Source organism: Salarias fasciatus, assembly GCF_902148845.1.
Source record: "Salarias fasciatus chromosome 7 unlocalized genomic scaffold, fSalaFa1.1 super_scaffold_4, whole genome shotgun sequence".
NCBI lineage: Eukaryota > Metazoa > Chordata > Actinopteri > Blenniiformes > Blenniidae > Salarias > Salarias fasciatus.
Window position 1 is genome coordinate 24093918 of NW_021941229.1, and position 21293 is coordinate 24115210.

Below are 21293 nucleotides of genomic sequence, written 5' to 3' on the forward strand. Positions count from 1 at the left end.
AGTTCACCCCAGTGAAAGAGAGGGTCGCATCCCTGCGGCTTCGGGTCGGGGACAGGTGCCTCACTGTTGTCTCGGCTTATGGGCTGAACAGCAGTGCAGAGTACCCGGCCTTCTTGGAGTCCCCGGGAGGGGTGCTGGACAGTGCTCCGACTGGGGACTCCAGTGTTCTACTGTGGGACTTCAACGCCCACGTGGGCAGCGACAGTGAGACCTGCAGGGTGGTGACTGGATCGCACGGCCTCTCTGATCTGAACCTGAGTGGTGTTCTGTTATTGGACTTCTGTGCTAGTCACAGTTTGTCCATAACAAACACCATGTTCGAGCACAGGGGTGTCCATAAGTGCACTTGGCACCAGGACACCCTAGGGCGGAGGTCGATGATCAACTTTGTTGTCGTGTCATCTGACCTCCGGCTGCTTGTTTTGGACACTCGGGTGAAGAGAGGAACAGAGCTGTCGACCGATCACCACCTGGTGGTGAGTTGGATTCGCTGGCAGAGGACGAAACTGGACAGACTTGGCAGACCCAAACGTGTTGTGAGGGTCTGCTGGGAACGTCTGGTGGAACCCTCTGTCAGCATGGTTTTCAACTCCCACCTCTGGGAGAGCTGCTCTCATGTCTCGAGGGAGGCTGGGAACATTGAGTCCGAGTGGACCATGTTCTCCACCTCCATTGTCGAAGCAGCTGCTCGGAATTGTGGTCATAAGGTCTCCGGTGCCTGTCGTGGAGGCAACCCCCGAACCCGGTGGTGGACACTGGAAGTAAGGGCTGCCGTCAAGCTGAAGACGGAGTCCTATCGAGCCTTCTTGGCTCATGGGACTCCCGAAGCAGCTGACGGGTACCGGCAAGCCAAGCAAACTGCGGCCCGAGTGGCTGTGGAGGCAAAAACTCGGATCTGGGAGGAGTTCGGGGAGGCCATGGAGGAGGATTATCGGTCGGCCTTGAAGAAATTCTGGCAAACCGTCCGGCGCCTCAGGAGGGGAAAGCATGTCTCCGCCAACACTGTTTAAAGTGGAGGTGGGGAGCTGCTGACCTCAACTGGGGATATTGTTGGACGGTGGAAGGAATACTTCGAGGACCTCCTCAATCCCGTCGCCACGTCTTCCGTGGAGGAAGCAGAGGCTGAGGTCTCAGAGGTGGACTCGTCCATTACCCAAGCCGAAGTCACCGAGGTGGTCGGTAAGCTCCTCGGTGGCAACGCACCGGGGGTGGACGAGATTCGCCCTGAGCATCTTAAGTCTCTGGATGTGCAGGGACTGTCTTGGTTGACACGTCTCTGCAACATCGCGTGGTAGTCGGGGACAGTGCCTCTGGATTGGCAGACCAGGGTGGTGGTCCCCCTGTTTAAAAAGGGGGACCGGAGGGTGTGCTCCAACTATAGGGGGATCACACTCCTCAGCCTCCCAGGCGTTCGACTGCGTCCCTCGTGGTGTCTTGTGGGGGGTGCTCCGGGAATACGAAGTCCGGGGCCCCTTGTTAAGGGCCGTCCGGTCTCTGTATGACCAGAATAGGAGTCTGGTCCGCATTGCCAGCAGTAAGTCGGACCTGTTCCCAGTGCATGTTGGACTCCGGCAGGGCTGCCCTTTGTCGCCGGTTCTGTTTAGAATCTTTCTGGACAGAATTTCTAGGCACAGCCAGGGGCTGGAGGGGGTCCAGTTCTGGAACCACAGGATTTCATCTCTGCTTTTTGCAGATGATGTTGTCCTGTTGGCTTTATCGAACCCGGACCTACAGCATGCACTGGGGCGGTTCGCACCCGAGTGTGAAGCAACAGGGATGAGAATCAGCACCTCCAAATCCGAGGACATGGTCCTTGACCAGAAGAAGGTGGCTTGCCCTCTCCAGGTCAGTGAAGAGACTCTGGCCCAAGCAGAGGAGTTTCAGTATCTTGGGGTCTTGTTTACGAGTGGGGGACAGATGGAGCGTGAGATTGACAGGCGGATCGGTGCAGCGGCTGCAGTGATGCGGTCGTTGTATCGGTCCATTGTGGTGAAGCGGGAGCTGAGCCGAAAGGCGAAGCTCTCGATTTACCGGTCAATCTACATTCCCACCCTCATCTATGGTCATGACCAAAAGGACAAGAGGCCTCTGTAGGGTGGCTGGGCGCTCCCTTAGAGATAGGGTGAAGAGCTCAGTCACCAGGGAGGAGCTCGGAGTAGAGCCGCTTCTCCTCCACATCGAGAGGGGCCAGCTGAGGTGGCTCGGGCATCTGGTTAGGATGCCTCCTGGACGCCTCCCTAGAGAGGTGTTCCGGGCATGTCCCACTGGGAGGAGACCCTGGGGAAGACCCAGGACACGCTGGAGAGACCATGTCTCTCGGCTGGCCTGGGAACGCCTTGGGATCCTGCCAGAGGAGCTGGAGGAAGTGTCTGGGGACAGGGAAGTCTGGGCATCTCTGCTGAGACTGCTGCCCCCGCGACCCGGCCCTGGATAAGCGGTAGAAAATGGTTGGATGGATATATGAACAACAAGCTCATCCACACACACAAAAAATGACAATAATTGGCTTCCCGAGCAGCAGGACTGGACAGAGCCAACCAGCAAGAACACCCACAAACAGTGCAGATCTCCTATGACTTACTTCCTGGTTCATGGCCTCTCCTCAGACTGATATGTTTCAGCTGCTCCTGAGTGTGTGATTGCCTCCAGCTGGTCGCTGTGCTTTATACAGGGCTTCTTCCAGGTGTTCTGGTTCTTGGTTTGTTTGTGTTTCCCAGGATCTCATCGTCCTGAACCTCCTGAATCCTCCTCTGAGCAAATTCTTTCTCTGCTAAATAACTAATTTCAAGTGTGGTTGTTTTAAGTCAGAGTAACAGAGATGTGAACAGCAACCCTTCTTCCTTTGCAGCACTCTTTTCTTTTCTTGATCTTTTCAGAGTCAATCCTTCCTCGTTTCATTCCTGTTTCATATAACAAAGTGATGCAGTATGAATGTGAGGGCATTCAGGAAAGACAAAACACAAAAAGCCTCAAATTTTGCAAGAAATCGTAGCTAGTAACCTTTTATTATCTCTGAAATAAATAAACATAAGAATTTAACACAATGAAATGAAAACTCTTGACATCTCTGAATGCCTTTAACAGAATAAACCTTTAAAATAGAGCCTGGTTTTTTAGTAAACAGAACTTGTACATCGAGTACAAAAAACAAAACTACTCAAAAAATGTACAAAATGCAGCAAACAAATATCAAGTATTGTGCAGATTTTTTCCCATGAATATCCATCCCAGCTGCTGCGATCGGTCAGTAGAGGGGGGAGGCTGGCGCTGAGTGTCCGCGGCTACATTAAATACGTAGATCTAACCAGCAGCTCGGGGTTCGGCAGCACAGCTCAGTCGTTCCGGTTCGGCGCTGCGAGCCAGGCGGAGATCTCAGAAGACTCATGCAGCGTTGGAACAGAAGCATGAAGTTAATACGAAGCTATACTGACTCGGTTTCAAACGCTTTTTATGCTTTGGAACAACTTCCCTCACTGTAACCATTTGTCCTCCAGCAGCAACAACAAAAAAAAACAAAAGTCATTCTGTTTGCATCACATGAGTTTTAAAGCATAATCAGATGAGTGAAGACATTCAGGGCCGAACGCAGGCTCTCCGGGTCCGCAGCACAAAGACACTCTCACACTTCCGCAAACACACCAGATAGAAAACGGGACGAGACGAGAGCACCGACTGACAGCCATTCTGCAGGCGGGTTTAGAAAAAGCTCCATCCGCATAATAAAAGGTACAGTCGCAGGAGAGGACGCCTCTGTGTGCCGTTTGGATCAATCACAGCAGGAGGGGATTTTTTTTTTTTTTTTTTTGCCAAGCTGAAAGAGCAAAGCTGAAGGAAGTTCACCTCTGCCGGTTATAGTTGCACTTGGTGTCAGCAGCCTGACCTCTACTCCAGGTCGACTCAGTTCACCTCCCAGGTCCAGGATTCCGGTTCTGCTACATGAGAGGCCCGGATCGGCGTCTGGTACGAGCAGGACGGTTCTACCGATCAAACCCCGGCGTTCTGCCCTCTGACGACGCCTCGTGTTTCCTGGGTCCCGCCCAACACGAGTCCGCACGGCAGAATCCGCCGCCGCTTCACTTCCGCCGGGCGCTGCCGGGCCGCTTGACCTGCCAGAGGTGGTTGTGGATGGTCAGGGCGTCCACGCTGACCGACACCGACTTGGCGGGGATGACGGTGAACTGCTTGCGGTCGGAGCTGTACTTGTACAGCTTGTCGATCATCTTGCGGCCGATGGCGCGCGGCCCCGTGCCCGTGAACTTCACGATCTCCTCGGTGTCCGGCGAGTAGGAGTAGACGGCGCGGAACTGGCAGCCGCCGTCCCGGAAGAGGATGATCAGGTGATTGGACTCGCACTTCTCCAGCTCCTGTTGGTCACCGGCAAAAACACGTCACGTTCTGTACGCAACAGACCGGAAACACACAAACACACAGATCTGACCTCCAGGATGACGTTCTTCTGGACCTCGTTCACCTTCCCAGCCAGGCAGCAGTGAGCGATGGCGTTGACGATGATTGGCTTGTTGGACTTGGAGCTCGGCTCCTTGAAGAGTTTCGGACCTTTAACAAGCAGAGCGAGACAGAAAAGTCAGAAAAGTTTATCAGGGAGGCGAGATAACTTCCTGGAATCTCCACTATCTGCTCATAAAGGGTCATATTTGCTGCATTTCCTGTGAACATGTAGAGTTTTCCTTCCCACCGTTGTACTCGATGGACGTGATGGACGAAGCGATGGAGCCGTTCTCCCAGTCCCGCTCCATGTTCCTGCTGGACGCCCTGCTCAGCAGGGGGAACGACTCCACGGAGCAGACCGACTCCGCCCTGCCACACACACACACACACACACACACACACACACACACACACACACACACACACACACACTCAGAGGTCACCTGGCTTCAAGGAGAAAATGCGCATGTGTGAGTGTGTGTGTCTGAGGAGTTCTCACCTGTGTGACTCCGCCTCCCCGGACAGGACGCTGTCCACCTCCGTGGCCAGAGACAGCGTCGACCCTCGATGGCTGCAGCTCAGATCCGCTGGAGGGAAACGACAGGGATTCATCAGCAGCTGGTTTTCTGATGTTTCCCTCGACTTTTGCTCATTGATTCTGATCTAACGGCACTGATTGGTCTCCCTGTCGAGCTGGAGGGAGCCGGCTGACTGAACGGCATGCAGAGCAGGTTAGAAGGTTCACCTCCCCTGCAGCCTGCTGCTGCCGAGCCCTGCGCTCTGATCAGCCTGGAAACCTTCAGAGAACCACCTGCGCGACACACAGACTCAGAGGGGGTGCACGACAACGCACGACACACACCGACGACAACACGGAAACAAGCCCGGCGAGAAACAAGGCGTGGTCTTACGGGTGGCGGATCCTTTGGAGAGGCTGCCGGACTCCTCGCGGTGCAGCGACTTGGGTCTGTTCCTCCGGGATTTGGGGCGTGGGCGGGGCTTGACCAGGCCCTGCTCCTCCATCAGGGCCTGCTGCTTCCGCCGCAGATACTCCTGCTTGATCAGCTCGCGGCGCGCCTTCTCCTCCTCCTTCCGAATGCGGTCCTCCTCCGCCTTGCGCCTTGAGGAAATGGTGAGAGGAGTGAGAAGGGAGCTCCGTGGCGGCGGCGGCGGCAGCAGCGGCGGTGCGTTCAGAGCGTACCGGGCCTCGTCACGCTTCAGCTCGCTCTCGGCTTCCTGCTGTAGCTTCCGCAGCCTCGCCTCTTCGGCTTTGCGCTGCTGTTTGAGGAGAAAAGCGGCGCGACGCTTCGCCATCTCATCTTCTGCTTTCTCATCGTCCTGAAACATGAAAAAAAAGATGCTTGTAATAAAATAAAAAAAAAAAAACTCTTCTGAATCACAAACTCAATAATAAAAAAAAAAGAAACTTCTTGTTGTTACCTTGAAGAAGAAGCCCAGCACGTTCTTCTGCTCGCCCTCTGCTGTGCTCTCGGTACCGTCGGCGCCGCCGTCCTCCGGTGCATCCTTCACCTCTGAAAGGTCCACCTCTATCAGCTGACCTTTGACCCTGGGACCCTCGTCACCGGTGACGGCGTCACTCCCTGAGTTCGTAGCCGTGTTTTCCTCTCGCCCGTCGTTCTGCGGCGGCGAAGCGGGGGGAAGCTGAGGCTGCGGCTTGTCCGCGACGCGCACGGCGTCGTGAACTTTGAAGGTGGACTTCCTCAGAATGCTCCTCTCCGTCTTGGCGCTCTCGGCGGCGCTTCCCGCCTCCCGGTCTCCCTTCGGAGAAGGCGTGCGCTCCGTTTTCGACTTGCTCTGCTTCCGTTCCGACGTCCTGCTGCGCTGGCTGGAGGTGAGCCTGGGGGGCCGGCGGGCCGGGACGGAACCGCCGCCGCCGCCGCCGATGTCCACGAAGTGCACGGCGTAAGGCCTGGAGTCTGAGGTAGAGGACGAGGAGTCCGTTGTGCTCGGGGTTGTGCTTGGGGCGGACTGAGCGGGGTCGGAGGGCGAGGCGGCGTTGTGCTTCATCAGGAGGTCCTGCTGGAACGACAGCTGCAGCATCTGCTGCTGGATGGCGCCGATGGCCTCGTTCAGCAGGTCGATGGAGCGCGAGCACTCGTTCAGGTCGGGCTCGGCCGCGCCGTCCGGGGACAGGTGGCTCAGCTTGTTGTCCCTGCCGATCTGTCCCTCCTCTGCTCGGGCCTGCAGCTTCAGGGCGTCCAGGCAGGAGTCGTCCCTGCTGGACGGGCTCCTCGCTTTGCTGCGGTCGGCGGCTGTGAGCTCTTTGGACTCGTGGGAGTGTCTCAGCGGTAACGGAAGCGTGTCGCTCCTCCCTCCGCCCTTCTTGACGATGTTGAGGAACGCAGCTTTCCCCAGCTTCAGCCTCTGCCGGGCCGACAGCGTCTCCATCTTCTTCTTCTGGTACTCGATGGCGCGCCGCTGCTCCTCCAGCCGCATGTGGAGCTGCAGCAGCTCCGAAGGCACGGCGGACGGACTGACCGCCAGACTCTTCCCCAGCGCGGCGCCGGGCTCCTTCCCCAGCCAGCCCGGGGTCGGGTCGCTCTTCAGCTGCCAGGGCGGGCAGGGCGCGGCCTCCGGGCCGTCCGGAGTGGTCTTCTGGGAGCTGCTGGTGCTGGAGCATCCTTCGCGCAGGCCCAGTTTGAGGAGCTTCCTCTCGGCGAAGCTGGTCATCTTGATGCTGTTGCTGCCCGAGGCGCTGCAGCTGCTCGCCCACGACACGGTGCTGGGGCACGGGCTGGAGCGGCCGCTGCCGTCCTCCTTGTCCCCCCGCTCACTCACCTTCAGGTCGTCTCTCAGCTTGTCCGACTCTCCCTCCGCCTGTGCGTACTCGGGAAAGTCCTCGTCCTCCAGGTCTGCGATGTCGGAGTCGGAGTCGGGCCCCGGCTCCAGCACGGACGAGAACGGACTGTCGAAATCCGGCTCTTCGGACAAATGGAGGAAGAAGCCTTGAGCCGGCGTCGCGCCCGTCGATCCGTCCGCGCTCGGCCTCAGAGCAGCCGACGCCGCTTCCACCACGGGGGATTTCCTCTGCGGGACGCCGGCGGCTCCTCTCCTGGCTCGACAGCGGCCTTCTCCACTCTCCTCCTGCTTGTTCAGGCTGATGCTCTTCTCCTTCGCCGGCTTCGAGACGGCGGGCATCAAAGGCTCCAGGTAGTAGCCGTCGGGCTGGCAGTCCAGGGCGAAGGGCGCCGTGTCGAGACAGGAAGGGACCCTGGGGGTGGGCGGCGCGTTCGGCGTCTCCAGCTCGTCCTGCTCCATGTCGCTTCCCGCTCGCCGCCGGGAGAAGACCGACGGGTGCACGACGGCGACCAGCTCCTCCTCCTCGACCTCCTCCTCCTCGTCCTCGATGCGCATGTGGCTGAGCAGGCTCTGACCGCTGAGCCGGTGCGCGTGCTTCGGCGTGATGCTCAGGACGTTGGAAGCCAGGCTGTCTTTGCTGATGGAGCGAGCGAGGCTGACGCTGTCTGCGTCGTCCTCCAGAGCGAAATGCAGGGCGTAGGGCACGGGCTGGGAGACGGGCCTGGAGGGGGGCGACAGAACAGGAGGTCCATCAATCACTGAGGTCTTCATCGGGAACTGATATCGTTACAGGAAGCGTGCAGCTGTGACCGATCGGCTCACCTGGGCCTCCTCTCCGGCCAGGCCAGGAGGGAACCTCGGTACGGCTCGTTGGCCCGGTTCCTGCCCTCTGAGCAGAGAACATATGATTCACATCAGGAAATGTGTAACGTCACTGTCGGCTGATCTGAACAACCCAACCTTTAGAGAAGAGCCCATTAAGTCTGTGATTTTAAAAGGTCACAACGCGAGACGTTCCTGCTGCAATCTGACGACTGGAAGAGGCGCGTTAAATGCCACGATAAGAGCAAAATGTGTATATTCACATCAGGATAAATGGAAAATTATTACTTGTTTGTTAAATTCTTTGCCAAAAAAACCCCCAAAAAAACCCCAACATATTTTATTAAGCTTTTTGTCTCTATTTGCGCTGCGAAAAACGTCCCTTTTCTTTGTACCTGAACTGCCGTCGTCAGCCGCCGGCTGCTGTCTTTGTCTCAGGGGCAGCAAAGAGTGAGATGGGATTGATGAAACTGATTTAGCACTGGAAGACAAACAAGATGGTTTGGATTATTCTTCCTAATCAGATGGAAACGTCTGGACAGATGGAAAGCATCTACACTTGAAACGATAGTATAAACGAGGCTTTTGACTCTGGTTCTCCCAAAACAAGTATTTCATTTCTACAACTTTTGGAAAATTCAGCAGCACAACCTGACGAAGACCAGAAGACGGCTCATATTACAGCGGTTTTGCAGTCGCTGCATTGGCTCCTCGTGTGCTTCACAATCGATTTTAAGGTTCTTTTAATGGTTTTTAAATGTCTTAATGGTCTCGGGCCTTCTTATCTTTCTGAGTTGCTTTTACTTCATGAACCCTGACGGCCCTCAGACTGAAAAAAGAGGATTTAATTGGACTGAAGATGTTCAGAGGACTATGGAGTTCTCTTTGCTGCTGGAGATCCTGAGCCGACTCTGCAGTCACCTGGAAAACCTTTAGACTGGCATGAATATTAATCAGAACGCTGAAACACCTCAACAGGCTCTGGATGTAATCTGAAGTTCTCCTGAGTCACAAAAAGTAAGAAAACACACTCTGCGAGTGAGACTAATAAAACCAGAGCTACAGTACGAACACAAAGAGCATATCATATAAGTACAGTTCTCTAAAAGGCTCATATTTCAAGCATAAAACCTCAAAAACGGAGAAATCCTGGCTGAAAAGAGCATTTTCCTGAGGTCTTTGAAGGAAAACAGACGGTTGTAACTACTGCATGTCTCACTGGAGTGTGTCTTCCCGGTACCTGGGCTCGGGGCTCTTCGGCGCCGTCAACACGTCAGCAGAGCTCGACGTCGTCAGGAAGCTTCGCTTGGTGACGTTTGAGACGGGCGCGAAGGACCGAGACGTCTTGGGCTGCAGCAGCAGTCTCACTGTGACGGCGGCGCATGAAGGAGGGCGTTACAGCGAGCTTTACTGTTTCTGCGAGGTTTCACTGAGAGAAACGATTCTTTAGCTTCAAATCTAGATCACTTCATACCATCCTTCACGTCCTGAAGGTCTCTTGGTTGAACAAAATCAGGCTTCACACTCTCAAACCACCAGAACAGCTCAGCGATGAAGACCATCACATTGCTCTGCAAAACACGAGAAACAGTCAAGACAAAAGAACGGCCAGAAACCTGAGATGGTCTCCGATGATTTGCTCTCACTTTCAGCACCGGTGGAGAATACAGCAGGTCTTCAGGCTTCAGGTAGAAACATCTGTTCAGGTACTCGTTTGAAAACTCCTTCAGCAGCTGAATGTTGTACAGACTGTCTGCTATGGAGGGAATCTCCTTCAGACAGATATCTGCAGGAGGGAGGGCGGAGAAGGTCAATGTCACGAAAGAACCATCATTTATTGGAGGACTGTGGTTCTAAAGCCCGGCGTCGCCGCACCTTCCAGCCTGATGAGCTCCGGGCAGTAGAAGTGGACGAGCGCCAGCAGGGCGGCGCCGTCGGACACGTCCTTCAGCAGGTCGTCCAGCAGCGGGAAGTGCTGGAGCGTGCGACCCGACAGGTGATCTCTGCGGTAACGCACCTACGCAGCGAGAGAGAGCGTTCCACTTACGTAAGGCTGAGTCACGGACTCCGTCAATCACACAACTGTCATCTGCCTCTCTTATCACACACATACACACACACACACGCTGATTTGTTTCCGGGGCTGACAGGGATTTTTGTGAATTTAAGAATGAAGTGAATTTGAAATGAAAACAAAAAAAACAAGAAACGAAGCAGAGTGACGGTACGTTACCACACGAGAGAACTCCACAGGCTCCAACAAGCAATGAGCCAGAGCATGCAGGATGTCAGGCTGGAGGGGGGAGACAGACATGAGTGGAGGGGGGTTAATGAGGGTGGGGGGACGAGGTCGGGACGAGCGGCGGGTCTGAGAATCAACGGAAGATGCAGAGCCAGAGGGAAAGGTGAAACACAAACAGGAGAACTGTGAAGGGACGAGTCTGATCCACTTGTTGTTCCTCCCTGCTGCCACTAAGGGGCGCTGTGTCATCTTCATTCTGCATTCATGCCTGCCTCAGTGCACGAACACAGAGGCGTCAAACTCATTTCAGTCCCACTTCTTTCGTTAAAACATTTCGAATTTGCTCGGTGTTTTAGCGGGCCGGATCACAGCCTCCTGCGGACCAGTTTCGCCCCACGGGCCTCATGTTTGACACCCATATGCATCCTGTCGTGGTGTATTCTGAAGCCTGTGATGCTTCCTTCAACCCAAAGCCGACACTGACAAACATGGACTCATGGAGGAGAGAGGACTTACAGGGACAAGCTTCCAGTACCATTTGGACGGAGACTGAGACGAAGGGGGAAAGACACAAAGAGGAAGAGCAGCAAACAAGTCAGGGGCCAGATACAGCGGGAAGGACTCAGATGGCCTCCTGTCAGAGGAGGAGACACGACTGGAGGAGCTGCAGATGGACGGGGTCCACCATGTTTAGTTTTAGGAACAAGGCGGGAGAAACAGGAAGCAGCCTGATGTTCAGCGGCTCACTCTGAGAACGAACGCTCACTTCCAGAAAAACACAAATTTGGCTGTTTGATGTGTGAAGCATCTGAATTCACAAAGATCCACATTAGAAAACTCCGGTCTTACTATTTATCGTGTTATAATGGCTTCAGGGAAACAAGACAGACAGAGAGAGACGGAAGGAAAACACCGTTTCACCTTCTGATGGCTCGGGGAATCCAGCAGATGCTGCTTCATTTTACACTCTTTCTCTGTGATCTCCCTCATTTTCATGTTCACCTGTCGTCACAAAGAAGCTGCAGGTCGGCACAGATCCAGGCACAGATCCAGGAACACAGCACTAATCAGCAGGAACACACACACACACACACAGAAACACACACCTTGTTAATCCAGAAGAGCATGGCGTCTTCCAGGTCGAAGGGAAGCTCCTTGGAGGCACTGAAGATGGAGAATCTCTTCACGCTGGACACCACCTTCTCGATGCTGATCATCTCCACCATGTAGGCCGTCATCAGGGCGTCGATCAGGTGGATGTGGGCGCTCTGAACGAGGGAAAGGTTCCCGGTTAAATCTGGATGCAACCTTGTGAAACGAGCTATGGATCTGGAAGCATTCCCTTTGCCAAATCACAGATAATCAACCAATTTTTAAGTATTAAAAAGTCACATTTTTTTCCTTTACTTCAGTTCATAATAATAAAATGCAGGTAAACTTTTTTTTTCTGTTTCCATATAAAAGCCTCTCTGCACAACAAAGACAAGTCTAAAGAAAAATTAACTAAAACCCAATAGAAAGTATGAAACGGTGAATATATTTCCTTTCATAAGAACTTTCTGTTTAAGCCAGAGCCAGATAAAAGAGCCAGACTGGACTGAATGGGTATTCTCTTTGAGACAAGAATCCTAAAGATCCTTTTGATACACTCTGATAGATGAGGGTTGGATTTGTAGAATTCATGTGGAAAATGTCTCATTAGCAAACTCTGCTGGAGACTAATATGAATCTAAACCAGCAGTAAACGCTCTTCTCTGTAATTTCTGATGAGCGCAGCGTCTTCAGCGCCAGCTTGCACGGCGTTGCTGCTCCCACACCTGTCAGCTGGGACTAATACTTCTGCAAAGTGGCTTCCTGCTAAATGCATATTAAAAAAAAATAAAAAAGAAAGCCTGAGCAGTTGGCTCAATGCGCCTCATGAATGATTTAGTCGCAGACTTTAAAACCTGCAAAACAGTCAAACCCGCTGGTGCATTATTTATTTATTCCAAGACTCCCGGCTCACATTTGGCTGCAGAAAGCAAAGTCATAATAGCTGAGAACCAGATGGCGAGCGTGGGCCGACGGTTCACTGGGTGATACTACAGCAGAGAGGGAACCATAATTCACAAAAACATCAGTATCTCCTGACTGATCTGAGGGATAATTGAAAACGTGAAATATGCTTTTCTGACTCCTTCAGGCGGTGGAACAAGCAGTAAAATACTTTGAGAGAGCTCTGCAGATGTTTAATTCACCAATATGAACTCTTAGAAAATGCAAAGTTTCAATTGGCTTTTCATATTTTCTTAAAAAAAAAAAAAAAAAATCACACAAAGGAAATACAATAATTTAAATGACTTTGTCCAAACACTGACGGAATGAACGCGTGACGCGTCGACCGACCATTTTGATGGGAGCGGAGCAGAGGTCCAGGTGGGACACGGGCGTGCTGTCGGTCTCCAGGACGTAGACGCCTCTCCTGGACAGGGCCTGGATGACGGCCTGGTGGCTCTGCAGCGAGGCGGCCTGCTCGCCGTGCAGGATGAGGCCGCACACCCGGCAGTACAGCTCCGCGGACAGCAGCAGGCGCAGGACGGGCGGCTTGATGTGCTCCTGCTCATACTGGTCCGTGTAGAACGGGTCTCGCAGGTCTGGAGGGATGTGATCTGCCGAGATGAACAGTCACAAGGAAACATTGAGAGAGGTTTTGTGTTTGGGACTGCAGTCCCTGATGGGATGAGGTCAACCGAGAAGCAATTTCTCATCAAAAAAAGAAAGGAGAGGTGTGTCTGAGCCCTGGTGTGGCACCACTGGTGGACGCCGCTGGAGCATCTCACAGTGCTGGCGGTCTGACTTTGCAGCTGTAATTAGATCTGATCTCCTTTACATCGAATGGGTCTCATAAACAATGCTGTTATCAGATGAAATTCCTGCATGACCACGTGTGCCTGCTTCAAACAGCATAAAAGACCAGCTGAATGGTGATACTCGTCACTTCTACCTGTGATTTTGAGGAGGAATGTTCCTGGATATTAATAACCTGGAAGAAGTTTTCATTTCACACTTTCCAAGAACCGACACTGTTGCTGCACACGTATTTTACAGTCCATAATGCCGCACAATCATTGGCATTTTTCCATTTTCTACGACTGCGACCCATCTCCTACTCACTTCGCAGTGATCTCACATATTTCGGTCTCTTGCCGCATATTGCAGATTGATCTCGGACTGTTCACCAATAAACAGCAACAATACACTGTAAATTCACTCACAAATTAACTCTGAGTGTGTTAAATACTGGCCTCCTACATAATCTCCTATATATATTGTAGTGTTAACAATCAACACTGGCCAGTGTTGACACTGTGTAGTTAGTACTATTAACACTACTCTTTGTTGATGATGAAATCTATACAGTGTTAATTCACACAGTGGGGAAAAAAAGACACCTTCAGATGTTCATTTAACACTGCAATATAAGAATCCAGTCTTCAACGCTCTCAGAGTTAATTAACACTTTGGAATTTACTGTGAGAAGTCTGCAGCATGAAATTGAACATGTTTCATTTTTGGAGAAAAATCCTTTAGGACAGTCTCATAAGGCAATCTGACTATCATAGAGTCATCAGTCATCAGAGTCCAGTGTGAAAGGAGTATAAAGAGAAAGATGAATCGGTCAAAAAGAATGCTCCAAAAGAGTTGCAGAGAATTTGGCTTCATTGGAGTAAGAGACAGAATTAGAGCCGAATGCTTCATTTGAGGTGAAAAAGCAGTGAATTAAAGTTTGAGCTTCAAGCTGAAGCAGCACCAGACCTCCAAACACCCCGAGACGGACTGGAAACCCACAGAGTCGCCCAAGTTTACAGTAAAACATTTAAGCACAGAGCCAGACTGCAGATCAAACACCAGGATGTCGTCTGCTTTCTACTCTCCAGATCAATCCAGTCACAAATCAACGCTCAAACTATTTTCTGCTCTGACGCCGACGCCTCGCACGTTACGTAAGAGAAACTCTCAGGACACAGACTGTCAAGGTATTAGACAGTCTCAGGAGAAAGCAGCAGCGAGGCGAAGCCGGCGGCGAGGCGCGCGGCGACGCACGGGGCGGCGAGGTGCGCCGGGCGACTTAAGCCAATGAGCTCACAGGACTTAGCGGCGGGGATGCTAAGCCGGTGGCGTCGTCCCCGTCCGCCTGACGCTTCCGTGATCGCCGACACGAGCGTGGCGCTGCTATTTTTACAGGCCTCGGACAGGTTAATCCGAGTTAAGGCCGCGGCACTCACGAAATTTAGCTCCAGGTGGCGGATTTAGACCAGGAGCAGCGGGAACGCCGCTGAGGCTCAGCCGTGGTGAGCGGAGCCCACAATCCACCTGAGATTCACGGGTCCTTCTGTAACTCTGGTTGAATATTATATTTCAAATTCTGTCTGTATGATGGACTGACGAGAACAGTATAAAACTGATCAACAGCAGGGGATTGTGGGAATTAAGGGGCACTTTAAACAACATACACAGAAGAGGTTTTATTGGACGGAGCAAATTGTTTCCAGTATTTATGCGAAGCCATTTTCCTGCGGTTCCGTCGGCAGAGTTGATGCAGAACAGAATCGATCTTCTCGCGGAGTGATTCCTCTGACGATGGAGAAACCCTCGGCGAGGCAGCGAGACGGCAGTAAACATCCATTAAACTGCGCTGAACTGCTTCATCACTCAACGTTCGCTGCTCATAATCATCCAGATGTGGACGCAGAGCCCCATTTCATCTTGAGCAGGCTGAGCCAGTAACATAGTGGCGGAATACTCTTTAAATTTAAACTTAAAAGCTTTTCTTTGTCGTGCACACATGATGAAAATGTCTATTTTACAATTAAAACCAAAAAAATACTAAAATTTCAACATAAAGCTAATGAGCGAGCTTTCATGGCAGCATCGCTGAAATCCCAGCTTCAAACATCAATGTTTTCTTTAAAATTCTGACCATTTGCTTGTTGTTTTGACAGGCCGGTTTTGGGCCACAGGCCTTATGTTTGACATCCCTGATTTGCCCACTGATGCTTTGTCTCAATCCTTGAATTTATGTGATGAATAACGCCTTAGATTAATTCATTTAGATCAGTTTAGAGGGATACATGCAGTAGAAAAACTAAACTAAACTGATACTTTCTATTAAAAACACTTTTAAATACCAGTATAAAAGTGATACTTTATTCAAAAAATGTTCCAAGGCTGGCTGAAAGTCCAAACACTTTGTAAACTCTGTGAATAAAACAAGCACCGAAGCAGAAGACACCGTGCGGACTGGGATTCGAACCGCAGCCCGCTGCGGGGCGCTCCAGCTCGGCCTCCAACGTGCCCTCTGCTGAGGCGGCGCTGCCACATGCACGCCGAGAAAACACACACTCCACACTAACGCCGCTCCGACTGGGTGGGTTTCGCTGTCCTGACGCCGAGTCTTCCGCTTACTCAGCGCCGGCCGCCCCACAATGCCCCTCTTCGTCTCGCCCGGTTGCCGTGGAGACGGCGATGGGGAAAATGCCAGCGTGGCCGGAGGTGGGGGGCTGGGTTTGTGTCCCATCCTCCGCTCACTGGCAGCAGGAGGAGGCCGAGGGAGGCTCTGCTCTCCAATCCAACGACTCAGACACTGATGCATTATTTACATCTTACAGCCAAACCGATGAATTAGTAACTGTTTAGGACCATTTCACACCAGCCATACAGCACTGTTCTGTCAACGTATGCATTATTTTTCTTTGCGGGATCTGAAAAAAAACGATGGACCGATGTTTTTTTTTTGTTTTGTTTTGTTTCTGGATTCATCAAACGCTTCGATGTTTCTTTAAAATCCAGGAATAAATCTGTCCTGACCAGATAAACAGGCCGTGTTGGACAAAGACCCAGGTCTTCTGGTCCGACGCCATTAAACACTTGAACATGTGACTCGCTGTGCAGGGTGTCACACACACACACACACACACACACACACACACACGGCGTGTTTGCTGGACTGAGCCCTAATCCACTGAGACTGTTTTGGCTGCTCTGGCCTCAGCAGTATCAATGAGCAGGTAAATCACAGAAACAGAAGGACTAAACAGGTGGAGAATAAAGCTGCTGCAGAACTGAAAACATCTCGTTCTGTCTGCTGACATCAAATAAAGGACATTGTTGTTTTAGTTGATATAAATCACAGTTCAGAATGTTGTTAAAATCGGCACATTCTCAGAACAACAGCAGGACAACTGAATAAGTCGGCAGGACCTGACGTGCAAAGTTCCTTTGCTTGTACTATTATTACCTGCGCTCGCTACGTGTTGGCAGAACTATCAGCTGTGGTTACATGGCCGATGAATAATCCAATTAAACGCTGATCTGATTACAGCTGTGTCGTGCAAACACTTCTGATTGAAACTACAAATGGATAAATGTGCAACGGCGTCGGGATGCTGCAGCTTCCGGTTGTTCAAGGTCTTCGCAAACATCTGTACATCCTGCTCCGAAGCAAGGAGGCGACACCGCTGCGCTACGCCACGGGGAATGATACGCCTTCTGTTTGTCTCTTCCTCATCATGTTACCAACAGCAGGAATGTTTCTTCGGTGCTTCAGCTTCAAAAGAAACAGAACAGGCTCGATAACAGTTCAGCCGACGAGCTTCTCGGTGCAGCTGGACGTGGAATCATGCGCGCTCGTCACAAACAGCCTACATCACAGAGCAAAGCATTGTGGGATTGATCAACTGACTGATTCTGATGCTATTCTTGGTGCACATGACCCCAGCGTCTCCTGTTCACTGAATTCTGAGTACAGTCGACAGAATTTGCTGTTTCCTGAGCGCCGATGATATAACTCCTCGTGCTTCATCAGTGACGCTGCAACCTGAACTCTGGAAATACAGAAGGCGTTCTTTTAGAGCACAGTGGGACCAGCACAATCAGTCAGACCGAGATGGTATGGATGTGTTGAGAATCATTCTGTTTAACCGCCATGTTTTCCGTCCACGTTAAAAGCTTCAAAGCTCCTTCAGTTCGGATGTCTTTTAAATTCATTCTAAACAATTAAGCCTCTTGGTTTTTGGCTTAGCGGGATTAGAAGCTTCATTATACTGAGTCATCCACTGCGGCGAGATAAACACAGATACACAGCGCGTCTCGCTCATTACAACAAATAAGGAGTTTCTCCTCTGCTGAAAGGCCGCCTCTGCACTTCCCGCTAATGCCTCCTTGTCAGACGCACAACTTGGAGACTTGCATGAGCAGCACAGCTGATCTCCTGCTCACTCACACTCCTCGGAGAGCAGCCAGCCCCTGACACAAAAACCCACATTCAGGGAGTCGTTTCCAGACATTTACACGCGCCCCGGCCAAGCGGAGCCGTCATTTTTAATGTGCGGCCCTCATCAGAGCTGGCAGGAGTAGTGACCTGATCACAGGATGTCGGCACGAATCTCCACTCACAAGCAGGAAACACTCCCACACGGACATGTTCCTCTTTCAATTATATGTCAGAACCGTATTCCCAAAGTGATTTTTAAACGTGTAAACATCTGACTTCCACTCCTGCTGTGATTCAGGGCTTTTTTCCACTTGATGCTTAAAGCAGTTTCCTGCTGTTTGGTGGCAGAGATAAACTGCCGCCCCTGTTCTGTGAAAGAAGCACAATCCATCACTGCAAATTACATCGAGTGTGACTTTTGATTTTCTGTATAGATTGCATGTATTTTCCTGTTATATTGATTCACACATATTCTGCACAACACAAACAATGCAGACCACCTGCTGTAAAACGACTGAGTCTGCTGCCGTATTGCTCTGCTTCTGGTTGTTGCATCTCGTCCATTTGCTCTCTAACGTCACTGTACACTGAGTAGTGATAATAAAGCCTGTTCTATTCTATTATTAAATAAAGTCTTATGTCTGTAAACAGGAGTAGTTTCCAAAAGCAGTCCTCTGCTACAGTTGCAGCTACTGATTAATGTTTGACTGCTGTGACGAAGGATCCTCGTCTCATAGCGAGAAGATCCAGAGCTCTTTATGGTTTCCCCAAACTATTCACTTTGTGGAGTCGGTGTAGGACAGACTAAATGAATAAAAAATAAAATGATCAGTTAATAAAACCTTCTATTTGTAATGTAGAAACACAGCATACGGGCAGTTCTGCTCATGGGTCTTTGTTTCATGGTTCTCTTTCCACTTTTAACTATCTTATAAATGCAAAATACTATTGAAAAACTAATGTTTTAATGTATTCACAGACATGTTGATCATTTATTGCATAATTATTATTATTATGAATGGCATCAAACTGATGTGTTGTGCCTTAAGCAGGGGGAGCCAGGAGGACATGGGTTTGCAAGAAACTTGTGATTTAAATTCACATGACAAAGCATCCTTGAAATGGCTCAAAGTTTCAAAAATGTTGACAAATCCGGGCCTCAGATTTAACATGTGATCAAAATATATGAGACGTGTTTGACTTAAAACATTTAATCACAGTTTGTTGTTACTGTTCAATAAAGTTTCCCACAATTAAACTCAATGATCAGAACTCAGTCAGCTACACTGCAGAGAGTATATTGAAGAAACACCCGTACAGACCAGGGGTGTCAAACATAAAGCCCGTGGGCCAAAACCAGCCCACAGGAGACTGTAATCTGGCCCATCAAACCACCAAGCAATTAAAACACGATCCTGAGGCCCGAGCTGCACCATCGGTGAAAGACTATAAACCAGCAGTGGGTTCAAAGTCATGCTGTCAGCGTGATTTTGGAAAGACGTGCAGAATACAACATACACAGGAGGAGGCTTCTGGGACATTTCAGTGTATACTGCACCAGGAGACATCATTTTAGGCAGTAAATGTTTGATTTAGTCGTGGTTATAATGGCTCTATTTTACAGGTGCAGCCCACTCAAGATAAATTTGAGCTCTATGTGGTTCCTGGACTAAAATGTGCTTTTGGCATCCATGCTACAGAGCATAACATTTTACAAACAGGCACAGGCACTACAGCCAATGTTGGCCCAACAGATCAATAAGGACCACACCATGCAGCCTCGGTTATTAAAGGAAAGACAATCCTTACCTATACCATAGGCTTTGGCAAACAACCAGCGGAGATTTGCATCTATTTTGGCTCTTGCGGAGTCGTACAACTCCAGAGGTACAACCTGAGCCTCCAGGCCACCTCCAGCTCCAGCTCCAGCTCTTCCTCCATCATCATCCTCATCTGCTGCCGCTGCTGCTGCTCTCCTCCGGGTGCTGTCCCTGCCAGCACTCGCCTCCACATCCATCCTGACAGGGGGGGAAAAGACAGAGACGTTACTGCCTTATTGCAGGCGGCCTGGCGGCATTACATCATCTGCTCTGGAGCAACAAGCAACAAGCAGGGCCCGGATCCCTGACGGACAGCACCTGCCGGGGAGACGAGGAGGAGGATGAAGATGGCACCTCACCTCCTCTGGAGCCTCCGCTGTCATTCATGGATGTGCATGTGTGCATGTTAGGTGACACTGTGTTTGCCTTCACGGGGATAAAAGTCGCCCGTCTGACAGAAAACATGCTGTCGGTTTAATCAGCAACGTGCCCGAATCTGATAATTAATCTGCTGTAATGTTTCAGATCCGACACGAACCGAGCGGCGCTGCTCCGTTAAGCTAGCTAAGCCGCACACAGGTGAAAACAAAAGGAACAAACAGAGACTCACCTCTCAAGAGCACATCTGAGTCCCCCCTCGCAGCGTTTTCAGATGGGTGTGTTGTTAGAACGCTGACATGCTGGCCGGGCTTCAGCTAACGGAGAAACGGGAGGCAGACTCCTCCCTGAACAGCGACACAAATCTCCGGCCTCTCAGGATAAAGCTGCAGCGGGCTGGCGGCGGCGGCGGCGGCTGCTGCGGCGCGTTAATCCAATAATAACAAATATCTGGCTGGAAACCATCCCGAAGTTTGATTTCCAGGAATTTAATGAAGTACAGGGGGGGGGGGGGAAGGTCGTCCGGGCAGGCGGCGGTAGCGGTGTTATCGGAGCCTGGCTCTCTGTCTCTATGGGGACGGGCGGTCGGTGCATCCAGTCAGCCCGGCCGCAGTACCGCCGCTGGCCTGCAGGGGGCGCTGTTAGTGGGGATATCTATTGTGTGACACACACCGTCCATCATAATGATGTAATAACAAAACACCAGAGGAAGAACAAAACTACAAATATAGGAAGAAAAAAAAATAAAGTTTACTGGGAAAAACCGTCAAGGCAAGAAAAAAAAAAAACTAAATATAACACAAATGCATATATACACACACACATATATATATATATATATATATATATATATATATATATATATATATATATATATATATATATATATATATATATATATATATATATATATATATATATATATATATATGAAAAACATGAATACGAAGAGAAAGAAATCCAAAGTTGTGAGGAAAAAAATTCAATGAAATATATGTGATTACAACGTTTGAAGTGTGTACCAAATGACAAGATACTGCTTGAAAATAACATTTCATGTCCTTACCTGCTTCATTCTTGGAGATCAGTAATATCACATTAAGATTTGTCATAAAGATAGCAAGCCAGAATATTACATCTGTTATTTTCTTTGTATTTTGACTTTCTGCAGAGGAGATGACAAAGGATTAGGCAACAGGTCAGATGCTTTAAAAACAAATAAGAGAATGTTAAAATCTTCATTTCAATTAACAGGAAGTCAGTTCTTAGACGTTATAATTGATGCAATGTTATTTTTAGACAAACAAGAAATCAGGCCCTTCAATCAAACAGGAGTACACATATGGAAAGCATGAATCAAAGTATTTCTTTTGGCTTCAGAGAGAGATTGATATACCATGTAAATGTTCCATCAATAATAAAACAAATTTTTTGTAACATTTTTTAATTTTTTTTCTTTTTGTGGTTTTGGATGGATAGACGGATGGAACAGTCTCTCTGGATGAGGTCC

At 50.4% G+C, this 21293-nt stretch overlaps 1 protein-coding gene across 1 annotated transcript; it reads right to left on the minus strand.

Annotated features, from left to right (window-relative positions):
• Positions 1–4069: 4069 nt before the first annotated feature.
• On the minus strand, positions 4070–20195 carry LOC115382510 (calmodulin-regulated spectrin-associated protein 1-like). Its single transcript, XM_030084248.1, has 19 exons — positions 20016–20195; positions 19395–19603; positions 12719–12981; positions 11440–11601; positions 11255–11335; positions 10325–10384; positions 9967–10108; positions 9738–9877; positions 9566–9662; positions 9332–9458; positions 8487–8572; positions 8092–8158; positions 5890–7990; positions 5651–5787; positions 5361–5569; positions 4949–5036; positions 4697–4818; positions 4439–4557; positions 4070–4364 (listed from the first exon to the last, which is right to left on the minus strand). Exons 2-19 carry the CDS (start codon positions 19600–19602, stop codon positions 4074–4076), a joined length of 4500 nt encoding a protein of 1499 aa, XP_029940108.1. The 5' UTR covers position 19603; positions 20016–20195; the 3' UTR covers positions 4070–4073.
• Positions 20196–21293: the final 1098 nt, after the last annotated feature.